General features: G+C 44.9%; 1 protein-coding gene and 1 long non-coding RNA gene across 2 annotated transcripts; one reads left to right on the top strand and one right to left on the bottom strand.

Moving 5' to 3' along the window:
• Positions 1 to 1,074: 1,074 nt before the first annotated feature.
• Positions 1,075 to 10,222, top strand: LOC123733151 (CD5 antigen-like). Its single transcript, XM_045712519.1, has 8 exons — positions 1,075 to 1,223; positions 7,011 to 7,040; positions 7,272 to 7,580; positions 8,008 to 8,313; positions 8,439 to 8,717; positions 9,174 to 9,494; positions 9,598 to 9,686; positions 9,814 to 10,222. The coding sequence occupies exons 1-8, from the start codon at positions 1,133 to 1,135 to the stop codon at positions 9,946 to 9,948; spliced, it is 1,560 nt and encodes a 519-aa protein (XP_045568475.1). The 5' UTR covers positions 1,075 to 1,132; the 3' UTR covers positions 9,949 to 10,222.
• A 1,639-nt stretch (positions 10,223 to 11,861) lies between these two features.
• Positions 11,862 to 13,230, bottom strand: LOC123733155 (uncharacterized). Its single transcript, XR_006763627.1, has 3 exons — positions 13,135 to 13,230; positions 12,312 to 12,366; positions 11,862 to 12,089 (listed from the first exon to the last, which is right to left on the bottom strand). It is a non-coding gene; the product is annotated as an uncharacterized lncRNA (long non-coding RNA).
• Between the last annotated feature and the right edge of the window lie 463 nt (positions 13,231 to 13,693).

The following is a 13,693-nucleotide window of genomic DNA, read 5'->3' on the forward strand; positions in this document are numbered from 1 at the left end:
GTTCTGTATCTATAATTCTTAAAATAATTGTTATGTTTTTTGTGAACGTTTATCGTGAGTAATTTAGTAAATTCACCGGAAGTGTTCGGTGGGAATGCTAGTTCTGAACGTCACATGTTCTGTCCTTTTGTTATTCTACTTGAATAAACTCAAGTCTTGAATGTAGTTTGAATTAATTTATTTCCATGTAAGGTTGTTGTTTACAGACACAGCTGTAAACTGACCTGACCCCAACCCTGACATACAACATCAGGTCTGTCGAAGAGGAGGGAGAAGGGTGGAAGTGAGCAACTGGGGGAGACAGGACATGAGGGAGAGAGAGGACTAACTGACAGACTGGTTTGGTAGAAGGAGACAGGACAGGAGGGAGAGATAGGACTAACTGACAGACTGGGTTGGTAGAAGGAGACAGGGGAGGAGGGAGAGAGAGATGAGAGAGAGATAGGACATATTGACAGACTGGGTTGGTAGAAGGAGACGAGAGGAGGGAGAGAGAGGGTGAGGAACATAGTGTGTAAAAGGTGAATAACTTGTCTCTGCAGATGAAGATAGCTGACGTTGACAGCACCAGGGCTCAGCCGTCTAGTTACCACAGCTCACACTATTCTCTGATCCGTTCTGCATGTTTCCACATAACTGAGTTCCTGCAGATTGTGAAAAACAGGATGTGTCACACACTGCGGTCACACCAAAACAGCTCTTGGCTGTACGCCCAGACTTATCAATAAGTCACACAAGACAAGTTTGTATCAGTGAAAAAACACTAGCATTTAACAACATACAATTATCTAAGTAACAAAAACAGCATAGCATGTCTAATTTGTAATTTACCACCACACCTGTTTTGTTGACTTGGGTAACAGTCCTCTAGCTTCTACACCACAGAAAGTTAGAGGTGACTTTCCCAAGTCAAGCACTGACAATTAGGTAAGATATTATAGGACACACTATGTGTAACAGCTGCTCTGTCAGCAGTTTCCTGTGGAGTTTTTCTAATGTCAATGTTTCCTGTAGGTAGGTGGGTTTAACTGATCTGATTTGCTTAAAAGTTTGTCACATCATAGAAGTCAGGAAGTATTGAGATAGAAGTAATATAGCCGAGCAGTATTTCTCACTCTCAGTCCACTCACTCATGACAGTACACTTGTTTCGGTCAGTGGAGCCCCAGTTAGAGGCAGATATGATACCTGCAGTGATATTGACGATCCTGTTCTGGTGTACAGGTAAGATGCTGTTATACTGATATACACTTGTGACAGTTACTGAGAAATGTTTTGATATTGTAAGATATATTATCATTTGCAGGGTTAGTAAAGAACATGCAACTGGAAGCAGACAGTAAAAATCTGTCACAAAGCAGGACAATGATGTGATCACCTGTAAATGTACTTTACTGTAGCCTAACTGTCCATCTGGGGACAGGCACTAATGTCAGTTAACTTGTTATGGATAGGGGGCAGTATTTTCACGGCCGGATAAAAAACGTACCCGATTTAATCTGATTATTACTCCTGCCCAGAAACTAGAATATGCATATAATGATTAGCTTTGGATAGAAAACACTCCAAAGTTTCTAAAACTGTTTGAATGGTGTCTGTGAGTATAACAGAACTCATTTGGCAGGCCAAAACCTGAGAAGATTCCTTACCTGAAGTGCCCTCTCTGACCATTTCTTGGCCTTCTACACTTCTTTATTGAAAACTGAGGATCTCTGCTGTAACGTGACACTTCCTACGGCTCCCATAGGCTCTCAGAAGGCGGCAGAATGTTGAATGATGACTTTGCAGGCCATGGCTGAAAAACAGTAGCGCATTTGGATAGTGGTCGATCTGAGAACAATGAGACTGGGGGCGTGTGCACGAGCCGACACCATTTTTTATTTTCAGTTTTTGAACGAAAACAACGACTCCCGGTCGGAATATTATCGCTTTTTTACGAGAAAAATCGCATAAAAATTGATTTTAAACAGCGTTTGACATGCTTCGAAGTACGGTAATGGAATATTTTGAAATATTTTGTCACGAAACGCTACCGGCGACGTCACCATTCGGATAGTGTCTTGAATGCACAACAAAACGCCGCTATTTGGATATAACTATGGATTATTTGGAACCAAACCAACATTTGTTATTGAAGTAGAAGTCCTGGGAGTGCATTCTGACGAAGAACAGCAAAGGTAATCCAATTTTTCTTATAGTAAATCTGAGTTTGGTGAGGGCCAAACTTGGTGGGTGTCAAAATAGCTAGCCTGTGATGGCGAGCTATCTACTCAGAATATTGCAAAATGTGCTTTCACCGAAAAGCTAGCGGAACGTCTAGATGTAAGAGGTTGGTGTGATGGTCAGTGTTATTAGAACCAAGGTAAGACCCAAATGCAGACAACAGGAGCAGGCAAAGACAGGTCAAGGCAGGCAGGGGTCGATAGTCCAGAGTAAGCGGACAAAGGTACAGGATGGCAGGCATGCTCAGGGTAGGCAGAGGTCGGTAATCCAGAAGAGGGCAGAGGTACAGATCAGCAAGCAGGCTCAGGCAGAGTGGTCAGGCAGACGGGCTCAGAGTCAGGACAAGCAGAGTGGTCAGGCAGGTGGGCTCAGAGTCAGGGCAGGCAAGGGGTCAAAACCAGGAGGACAAGAAAACAGAGACTGGGGAAAAAGCAGGCGCAGACACAAACCACTGGTTGACTCAAACAAATACACAGGGGATAATGGGGAAGATGGGCTACACCTGGAAGGGGGGTGGAGATAATCACAAAGACAGGTGAAACAGATCAGTGTGTGACACAATGTTCCCCTCTAAACTGCAGATAAATCAGCCAACAGTGAGAAGCACGAGATTGAACTTCACTAAATGTTCTAGAACAGTGGTCACCAACCGGTTGATCTCCATGGCATTCCTAGTGGATCGCCAAGCATTTCTGTAAAAACCCACGATAAAGCCTTGTGTTCCTATTAATGGGGGGGTCTCGGGCTGATGGCAGTAGGTGCACCTGATTCAGTTGCCCTGCACGCCGGGTAGGCAAACTGTTGCCATATTGAACCATTTGATGTGTCTGAATGTACAAACTGCCTTTCTGGCTGGCCCAGAGAGCAAATCAAGTGCACTATAGGGCTACCGCTGGCCAATCGGATGTAGCCAGGAGTGGTATGGTGTTGATATCGTGTAGTCATAGTAACCAGGAGTGGTATGGTGTTGATATGGTGTAGACATAGTAACCAGGAGTGGTATGGTGTTGATATTGTGTAGTCATAGTAACCAGGAGTGGTCTGGTGTTGATATTGTGTTGTCATAGTAACCAGGACTTGTATGGTGTTGATATGGTGTAGTCATAGTAACCAGGAGTGGTATGGTGTTGATATGGTGTAGTCATAGTAACCAGGAGTGGTATGGTGTTGATATTGTGCAGTCATAGTAACCAGGAGTGGTATGGTGTTGATATGGTGTAGTCATAGTAACCAGGAGTGGTATGGTGTTGATATGGTGTAGTCATAGTAACCAGGAGTGGTATGGTGTTGATATGGTGTAGTCATAGTAACCAGGAGTGGTATGGTGTTGATATTGTGTAGTCATAGTAACCAGGAGTGGTATGGTGTTGATATTGTGTTGTCATAGTAACCAGGAGTGGTATGGTGTTGATATGGTGTAGTCATAGTAACCAGGAGTGGTATGGTGTTGATATGGTGTAGTCATAGTAACCAGGAGTGGTATGGTGTTGATATTGTGTAGTCATAGTAACCAGGAGTGGTATGGTGTTGATATTGTGTAGTTATAGTAACCAGGAGTGGTATGGTGTTGATATGGTGTAGTCATAGTAACCAGGAGTGGGATGGTGTTGATATTGTGTAGTCATAGTAACCAGGAGTGGTATGGTGTTGATATTGTGTAGTCATAGTAACCAGGAGTGGTATGGTGTTGATATTGTGTAGTCATAGTAACCAGGAGTGGTATGGTGTTGATATTGTGTAGTCATAGTAACCAGGAGTGGTATGGTGTTGATATTGTGTAGTCATAGTAACCAGGAGTGGTATGGTGTTGATATTGTGTAGTTATAGTAACCAGGAGTGGTATGGTGTTGATATTGTGTAGTCATAGTAACCAGGAGTGGTATGGTGTTGATATTGTGTAGTTATAGTAACCAGGAGTGGTATGGTATTGATATTGTGTAGTTATAGTAACCAGGAGTGGTATGGTGTTGATATGGTGTAGTCATAGTAACCAGGAGTGGGATGGTGTTGATATCTCTGGCGTACCGTTGGACACTGCTGTTTATCTGTATTATTGCCCTGTCTGGAGAATGTAGCTGGGATCATATTTCTGAATTCCCAGAATGCCCTGTTAGGGTGAAAGAGGTTGAGGAGTCAAGGATCAGGGCTGCACAGCAAGTCTCCTATGTGGAGGTGGTGAAGAGAGTTGAAGGGAAAGAGGCCACAGTTCTGAAGAAGATATGGAGGTGGATGTACCACAACCAGTTGTAAATGTTATATGTCAATCAAGTGATCTGGATACACTTATTGTGGAAAAGGTGGATTTTATAGCATTTACAGCCACAGTTATTCATTGTACTGCACATTATTATAACTGCAGCAGAGAAGTTTTTGGGCCTCCAAGACTTACGGCAGAAGCACTTCAAGGACTACTGTCACCAGGAAATGTCCCTCCATCACAGGATCCCTCTGAGCCTGTGTAGGGACCTGATTAAAATAGAAAAGCAGGCTGATTTAGGGAGATAGGGAGGAGAAAAGAGAGGAGAGGAGAGGGGGAGGAGAAGCGGAGAGGGGAATAAGAGAAGGGGGGGAGATGCAGAGATGGGAATAAGAGAAGCGGGGAGAAGCGGAGAGGGGATAAGAGGAGCGGGGAGGAGAAAGGGAGGAGAGGAGAGGGGGAGGAGAGGAGAGGAGAAGAGAGGAGAGGGGGTAGGGGAGTAGAGGACATGAGAGGGGCTGAAGAGAGAGACGAGGAGGGGGGGGAGAATAAGAGGGGGAGGGGAGAAGAGGAGAGGGGGAAAGAGGAGAGGGAGAGGAGAGGGGAGAAGAGGAGAGGGGGTGAGCGAGAGAAGAAGAGAAGGAGAGAATAGTAGAGGGGGAGAAGAGTAGAAGAGGAGAGGGGGAGAAGCGGAGAGGGGGGAAAGAGGAGGGGTGGTGGAGAGGGGGAGGAGAGGAGAGAGGGAAGAGAGGAGAGGGTGAGAAGGGGAGAGGAGGAGAATAGGAAAAGAGTAGATGAGAGTTGGAGAAAAGAAGAGGAGAAGAGAGGGGGAGAAGAGGAGACTGGGAGAAGTGAAAATGGAGAGAAGAGGAGAAGAGAGGGGTAGACTAAGAGGAGGAGGAGAAGAGAGGGGAGGAGAAGAGGCGAGTGGGAGAACAGGAGAGGGGGAGAAGAGGAGAGGCGAGGGGAGAAGAGAAGAAGAGGAGATGAGAGAGGGGAGAAGAGGAGAAGAGGCGAACAGAGTAGAGGAGAAGAGGAGAAGAGAGGGGGAGGAGAAGGGGGGAGAAGGGGGAGAAGAGGAGAAGAGAGGGGAGGAGAAGAGGGGGGAAGAGGAGAAGAGTGGGGGAGGAGAAGAGAGGGGGAGAAGAGGAGAAGAGAGGGGGAGGAGAAGAGAGGGGGAGAAGAGGAGAAGAGAGGGTGAGGAGAAGAGAGGGGGAGAAGAGGAGAGAAGGGGGAGAAGAGGAGAAGGGAGGGGAGGAGAAGAGGGGGAGAAGAAGAGAGGGGGAGGTGAAGAGGAGGGTGGGAGAAGAGGAGAGGGGGGTTAGAGATTGGAGAGGGGGAGAAGAGTAGAGGCGAGGGGGAGAAGAGTAGAGGCGAGGGGGAGGAGGAATGGGAGAGAAGAGGAAGAGGAGAGAAGAGGAGAAGAGAGGTGGAGAAGAGGAGGATAGAGGGGGAGAAGATCAGAAGAGAGAGGAGGAGAGGGGAGAAGAGAAGAGGATATGAGGAGAAGGGGGAGAGGAGAAGGGGAGGAAAGGAGTGGGGGGACTACCACCTAGTGGCCATAAGTGGAACTGTCCTGTCAGTGTGTTTTACTGCTGGCTCAAAACAACACATGACCTGCATACATGATATGATTCATGTGTGAGTACTAAAAGCATATGAATATAGTATTTTATAGTATATTTATTATATATGTGGGTCTGATAAGTAAACACTCTTAATGTTTAATGTTTTAGCACATTGTTTGCTGTAGCGTTAACAATCATTTAAAACATCCCCAAACCCTTTTTCCTCCTCCACCAAACTTTACAGTTGACACTACGCATTGGGGCAGGTAGCGTTCTCCTGGCATCCGCCAAACCCAGATTTGTACGTCGAATTGCCAGATGGTGAAGCGTGATTCATCACTCCAGAGAACACGTTTTTACTGCTCCAGAGTCCGATGTAGGCGATCTTTACACCTTTCCAGCCGACCCTTGGCATTTCCCATGGTGATCTTAGGCTTGTGTGCGGCTGCTCACCATGGAAACCCATTTCATGAAGCTCCCAACAAACAGTTATTGTGCTGACGTTGCTTCCAGAGGCAGTTTGGAACTCGTTAGTGAGTGTTGCAACCGAGGTCAGCCGCCGTTGTTCCTAGATGTTTCCACTTCACAATAACAGCACTTACAGTTGACCGGGGCAGCTCTAGCAGGGCAGAAATTTGACCATCTGAAAGTTGGCATCCTATGATGGTGCCATGTTGAAAGTCACTGAGCTCTTCATTAAGGCCATTCTACTGCCAATGTTTGTCTATGGAGATTGCATGGCTTGATTTTATACATCTGTCAGGAAGCGGTGTGGCTGAAATAGAATCCACTAATTTGAAGGGGTGTCCACATACTTTTGTATATATAGTGTATGTACACATGGGTGTTGTTGCACCATACCAACGATAAGCCTGTCTTCCCCATCACATCATGAAAGGTCATGTTGATGTTCATTTAACCTCTGTCTCTCTATTCCTCTGACTCCTCCCTTTCTCCTTTGTTTCTCTCTATCTCTCTGTCTCTTTCTCTCTCTTTCTCCTCTGTCTCTCTCTTTCTCCTCAGATCTCCAGGCTCAAAGCGTCAGTCCACCAGGTAGGTAGAGTATAAATCTACAGTGATTATAGCAGTTCAATATTAGTCAACTTTATTATCCCACATGGAGAAATTCATGTGTCCATACAAACCATTCTAAACCCCAATAACAAGTAGTGTTTTATGGAACTACTAATACTTGTCAACCACAAAGCACTACTGCTGTTAGAATAACAGAATCACTGTCATCATCTGTCCTCACCACTGTGTTTTCCTCTCTGCTGTTTACAGCTGAACACTCAGTCAGACTGGTGAATGGGACCACTTCCTGTTCTGGGACAGTGGAAGTCTTTTCCAGAGGAGAGTGGTTGGGTCTATGTACTGTGGGGTGGAGAATGATGATAGAGGTTAAGGTTGTGTGTAGAGAGCTGGACTGTGGGAATCCTGTAGCTGAATCTAGAGGACCTCTGGCTGAAGATGGAAGAAGAGGAGTCATACTATTTAGTTGTAGTGGAGATGAGTCTTCTATTAGACAGTGTGTCATCATAGGAGAACCTGGTGTCTGTATTGGTAGATATTATCATCATGTGACCTGTTCCGGTAAGAGACTGGTCATATTGAGAGATGTATTTATACATTATACAATATTACCATGTATCATGTTTTATGTGTTTTTATTTCATTTAAATAGAGGGAGAGATGTCAGATGTATTTAAACATTATATTTGTGTTTGTCATATTGGTTTATGGGAGATGTTCATGGGCAGATCATTGTAGTTCAGATGGTACTGAAGTGAAGCTGCCTGATGGATGTCCAGCTGTTTATTTTCTATAAAGTGAAGTGAACTTATTCCTGTCTCCTGCCTGCATTATTCCCAACCCTATCCTGAGTGACTAAGAACCCATTTCTACCTCTTACAGTATCAAACATAGCAAACTACAATCTTTTATCCAACATATTTGTGTTTAGTCCTTGACAGTGTCATCAACAACACTGATTGAATGTTCAACCAAGTCTTTTCTCCAGAGTCTGTGCGGCTTGTGGATGGAGCTGGTCTCTGCTCTGGGAGAGTGGAGGTGAAGTCCAATCAGTCCTGGGCCTCAGTGTGTGAAGCTGACTTTGACCGGCAGGATGCAGAGGTAGTCTGTGGGGAGCTTGGCTGTGGGGCTCCTGCAGCTCTACAGGGGGGGCTCTATGGAGAAGGTGAGGGTCAGACCTGGGATAAAGAGTTCCAGTGTAAAGGCAAAGAGTCCCTTCTCCTGGACTGTGACACCTCAGACAGAGAAAACAACACCTGTCTACCTGGTAATGCTGTTGGACTCACCTGCTCAGGTAAGAAACAGTTTGTCTCTCAATCAACATTGTTTCTCACCTGGAGTGAAGAATATGAGAGACAATATAGGTGTGTTTTAGTGAGAAAATAGTAAGATTACTGTCTCTCTCTTTTCTTTTCTCAGAGCCTGATGATGTGAGGCTGGTGGGAGGAGGCAGTCGCTGTGCTGGTGGAGTGGAGTGGTACGACCAGGGAGAGTGGAGGACTGTGGGAGCTGAAGACAGGAACCAGAGGGATGTAGCTGCAGTAGTGTGTAGACAGCTGGGTTGTGGCTCCACTGTTTCAGTTCTACCTGGAAACACCACTGGAGGGTTTGGAGTTGACTGTCATGGGGATGAGCCTGTACTGAAGGAGTGTAGGAGAATGTATGATCTCTATCCTGGACTCACAGTGATCTGCTCAGGTAATAACAAGATATTGTAATTATATTCAACTATTTCCTTCATCCATACAACTTCCTCTGCACCTCTCATGATGACTGCTTAGCTTGTAAGTCTGCTTTGCAAAATAGATCACTCAGTCAAGTAGGAATCAAATACAACTTAAATATCCCAGAATGCTTTTGTATTTGAGTGTTATCTCAGTGAACGTCTCTACTCACTACCACTGTCACATGTCATGTTATTGTCATATCTAAATGAGGAAAGTAGTTGAGGAGCTACGTTTTCTTTTTCTCTCCTCTTGTTCCAGATGTCCTGCTTAAGCCTGATATCAACATATGTTGTCTCAGTGACTGTAGGCCCACTACTCATGTTGCCCTGTGAGGGAGGGTGGCTAGCACTGTTACATGCTGATGTTATTGTCATATCTATAGGAAACTAGTTGAAGAGGTTTTTCTTGTTCTCTTTTATTGTTACAGATCTCCTGGTCCAGCCTGATATCTCCCTGACTGACTCAATGGGAGGGGTCTCCAGGGGCCACCAGGGGCCCGAGGTGTTCAGGGGCTACAGCTTCACCATCACCTGCTCCACTCAGCCACAGTACTCAGGAGGCTCCTTCCTCCTCACGTTCACCGGCTCCAACAGAACCCAGACCCAGCCAGCTGTCAATCACTCTGCTGCCTTCCTCTTCCCTGCTGCAGATGACTCCCACCAAGGGAACTACAGCTGTGTTTATGACAATTATGTTTTCTCTCATGACTTCTCCTCTGAGAGTGAGCTCCTCTCCCTCACCATCACAGGTAACTGAACATGAACCAGACTTATAACTTTGTCATTGACAGATTTCCCACAGATCTATGTGATGATGATCAGTCCCCTCATCAAAGGTGTTTCTGTTTGCAGCCTCTCCTCTGCCAGCCTTCATCATCAGACACGTTGTAGTGCTGCTGATCCTACTGACAGCCATCACCACCTTATACCTGTACTACAAGGTAAAGACATTTACTCAGACGTTACAAGTCATTTAAACTAGAGGGAGAGGGTGAGGGGGAGAGGGAGGGAGAGAGAATGGAGATACTAGAGAGTAAATGTCTGACTGTTGGTGCTGTGTCTCCCTAGCCCACCAGGAGGCAGAAGAGAGTGAACAGGGTGAGCAGCATGGATCTTTATGTCAATGCCATGGAGATGGTCTCTCTGAGCTCCAGAGCTGAAGCTGGACTGGGAGAGGAGAGAGCAGCCCAGGGGACAGAGTAGGAGTAGAATGAAGCTGACCCTACATGCTGATCTTAGGTCAGTTTTGTGTTTTAAATGGATGGTCAGCAGTGGACTGGTGTTTAAAATGTGGTGACAAACCTGAAGTGGTTGTAATTTTAATAACAAGTTCAGAATTAGTTTATCTTTCTAGAACCTTGGAAGAAATCTAAAAGGAGTGACTGCAACCACCATTATTCCTTTTAGTTTGGTTTTTACCACCAGAGAAACATGGGGTTCCGGGTAACATGGGGTTCTGGGTAACATGGGGTTCTGGGTAACAAGGGGTTTGGGGTAACATGGGGTTGTGGGTAACATGGGGTTTGGGGTAACATGGGGTTCTGGGTAACATGGGGTTCTGGGTAACATGGGGTTCTGGGTAACATGGGGTTTTGGTAACATGGGGTTCTGGGTAACATGGGGTTCTGGGTAACATGGGGTTCTGGGTAACATGGGTTTTGATTATTTTAAGAGAGTAGCTCAATTACGTCTGTTTTGTGTTCCAGAATAAATTGAAGTTTTGAATGTATTGCTTTTTGCTTTTGTCTTAGATTCTTATTTAGTGTCTCTTAATGTCTTTATCTTATTTAGTGTCTCTTAGATTCTTTATCTTATTTAGTGTCTCTTAGATTCTTTATCTTATTTAGTGTCTCTTAGATTCTTTATCTTATTTAGTGTCTCTTAGATTCTTTATCTTATTTAGTGTCTCTTAGATTCTTTATCTTATTTAGTGTCTTAGATTCTTTATCTTATTTAGTGTCTCTTAGATTCTTTATCTTATTTAGTGTCTCTTAGATTCTTTATCTTATTTAGTGTCTCTTAGATTCTTTATCTTGAAGTGTCTCCATTATTAGTCCATGTATTATTATAATCATCTGTTCATTCTTTGTATTTTGAAACAATTTTTAATAAAGGGGTTTGTTGTTGTTGTTGTTCACCTCTCATGATGTTGTTGTAGCTAGTAAAAAATTGATTATAAATGTTATGATATTGATTATGATGAGATTATTGTTATGATGTTGTTAGTAGTCTAGAGATAAAAATTTAATTGATTATAAATGTTATGATATTGTTATGATGTAGATTATTGTTATGATGTTGTTAGTAGTATATAGATAATGATGTTATTGATTATAAATGTTATGATATTGATTATTGATTATGATGTAGATTATTGTTATGATGTTGCTCTCTAAACTGCCATGTAATCAACTGAATGCTTTTAATAAAATGACAGGCTGTCAGTCTTGTGTGATTCCCCTCTTGGACAGACTACAACATACAGTAAGAATATCATGCTGAAACCCTCATAGCCAAGTGTGTGTGTGTGTGTGTGTGTGTGTGTGTGTGTGTGTGTGTGTGTGTGTGTGTGTGTGTGTGTGTGTGTGTGTGTGTGTGTGTGTGTGTGTGTGTGTGTGTGTGTGTGTTCAGAACTCTGGTGGTATTGAAACATGATCTGACTAGGTAGTGTCCACTCCAGTACATGTGTAGTGTAGGATGTGTGTCTGTGTACTCAGTACATGTGTAGTGTAGGATGTGTGTCTGTGTACTCCAGTACATGTGTAGTGTAGGATGTGTGTCTGTGTACTCCAGTACATGTGTAGTGTAGGATGTGTGTCTGTGTACTCCAGTACATGTGCTAGTGTAGGATGTCTGTGTACTCCAGTACATGTGTAGTGTAGGATGTGTGTCTGTGTACTCCAGTACATGTGTAGTGTAGGATGTGTGTCTGTGTACTCCAGTACATGTGTAGTGTAGGATGTGTGTTGATGCCTAAAGAGACTCTGTGTTTAACACACTTCAACCAGACGACTGTAGAAGCTTCTGTTTTATTGAAGAACAACCGTTTCTCCATTGAACACAATGTTGTGGTCAAGGTAGTTGTTTTATGACTGACTGACAGAGGGAGACTTTCAGAATATTTCTTGGTTGGTCAAATGTTGGTTGGCTGAATGTTGGGTCTAGTTGGTTGGTCATTGTCTTGATGGCTGAATGTCAGGTTTGTTGAACATAGATCCTTGTTGATAGGCTGTTAGTTCTCATTAGGTTGTATTTTGGTGGTTTTTGGTAGACTGGTTCCTAGGAGGAGGAAGAGGAAGAGGAGGCTGAGCTGTGACAGTTTGACATCAGTCTCCTGTTACCTGCTGAGAGAGAGAGAGAGAGATGTATGAGATATTTGCTGTACATAGCATCCTAAGACACACACTGTTCCCTATTTAGTGTACTACTTTTGACCAAGTCTCTGGCCAAAGTAGTGTACAATGTAGGGAATAGGCTGCCATTTGGGACGCACAGCAGCTAAAGTAACAGTTAGTGTAGGGGTTTCTCATCACAACAGTTACAGTACATCACCAAGCAGTATCTACCTCTGGTACCAAACATCTTCATGTAACAGTTAGTGCAGTAGGGTTTCTCATCATGCTGAAACACAAAGCACAGAAAACATCTTAGTTCATGAGATACATAGATACACACATACATGTAGACATGTAGACGGATAGACAGACAGACAGACAGACAGACAGACAGACAGACAGACAGACAGACAGACAGACAGACAGACAGACAGACAGACAGACAGACAGACAGACCTTCCCCACCCCACCTCCCTCACTCCCTCCCCACACTACCCCTCCATGTCTTCGTACCTCAGCATGTTGTCCTGGGGTCAGCTGTCTCTGACACAGTTGCACTATCTTCTCCCTCCACTTCTCCATCTCTCCCCCTCACTCCCCCTTCCCTTCCCTCTCTCCCCTCCCCTTCTCTCCCTGACTCACTCTCTCTCCCCTTCCCTCTCTCCTCTCTCCCCTCTCCCTCCTACGTCTCCCCCTCCGCTCTCCTCTCCCTCTCAACCCCCTTTCCTCTCTCCCCCTTCTCTCCCTCCTCCTCTTCCTCCCTCCCTCCCTCTCTCTCCATACCTCAGCATGTTGTCCTGGGGTCCCCCTTCTCTCCCTCCTCCTCTTCCCTCCCTCCCTCTCTCTCCATACCTCAGCATGTTGTCCTGGGGTCCCCCTTCTCTCCCTCCTCCTCTCCTCCATCCCTCTCTCTCCATACCTCAGCATGTTGTCCTGGGGTCCCCCTTCTCTCCCTCCTCCTTCCTCCCTCCCTCTCTCTCCATACCTCAGCATGTTGTCCTGGGGTCCCCCTTCTCTCCCTCCTCCTCTTCCCTCCCTCCCTCTCTCTCCATACCTCAGCATGTTGTCCTGAGGTCAACTGTCTCTGACACTGTTGACACTTCAGACACAGAGGGTGGTAGTCCCGCCCCAATGACCTCTTCTTCTCACCTGGACCAATGGGGGAGAGAGGATACCAAGGGTTAGAGGTCAAATGTCTGTCATGGACCAATCTGGTTAGAGGATACCAGGGGTTAGAGGTCAAATATCTGGCATGGACCGTTGGGGTTGGAGGATACCAGGGGTTAAATAAAAAATGTAATCAAATCAAATTGTATTAGTCACATGCGCAGAATACAACAGGTGTAGACCTTACAGTGAAATGTTGTCACGTCCTGACCAGCAGAGGGAGTTATTGTATTAGTATTTGGTCAGGACATGGCAGAAGGGTTGTGTTTTGTATGTATTTTCTAGTCTGTCTATTTCTTTGTAGTCTGTGTGGCTCCCGATCAGGAACAGCTGCATGTCGTTGTTCCTGATTGGGAGTCATATATTAGGAGTGTGTTTTCACTTGGGTTTTATGGGTTGTTGATTTAGCACTGCTGTTATTTGTATAGCCTGTTATACTGTCTTCT

Source organism: Salmo salar, unplaced genomic scaffold (genome assembly GCF_905237065.1).
Source record: "Salmo salar unplaced genomic scaffold, Ssal_v3.1, whole genome shotgun sequence".
NCBI lineage: Eukaryota > Metazoa > Chordata > Actinopteri > Salmoniformes > Salmonidae > Salmo > Salmo salar.

Bases quoted from the DNA above. Each gene is read 5' to 3' on its own strand.
- LOC123733151 (XM_045712519.1), top strand. From the start codon at position 1,133: ATGACAGTACACTTGTTTCGGTCAGTGGAGCCCCAGTTAGAGGCAGAT. The intron at 7,581-8,007 runs GTAAGAGACTGG...TCTTTTCTCCAG, and splicing joins TCATCATGTGACCTGTTCCG to AGTCTGTGCGGCTTGTGGAT. The intron at 9,687-9,813 runs GTAAAGACATTT...GTGTCTCCCTAG, and splicing joins CCTTATACCTGTACTACAAG to CCCACCAGGAGGCAGAAGAG.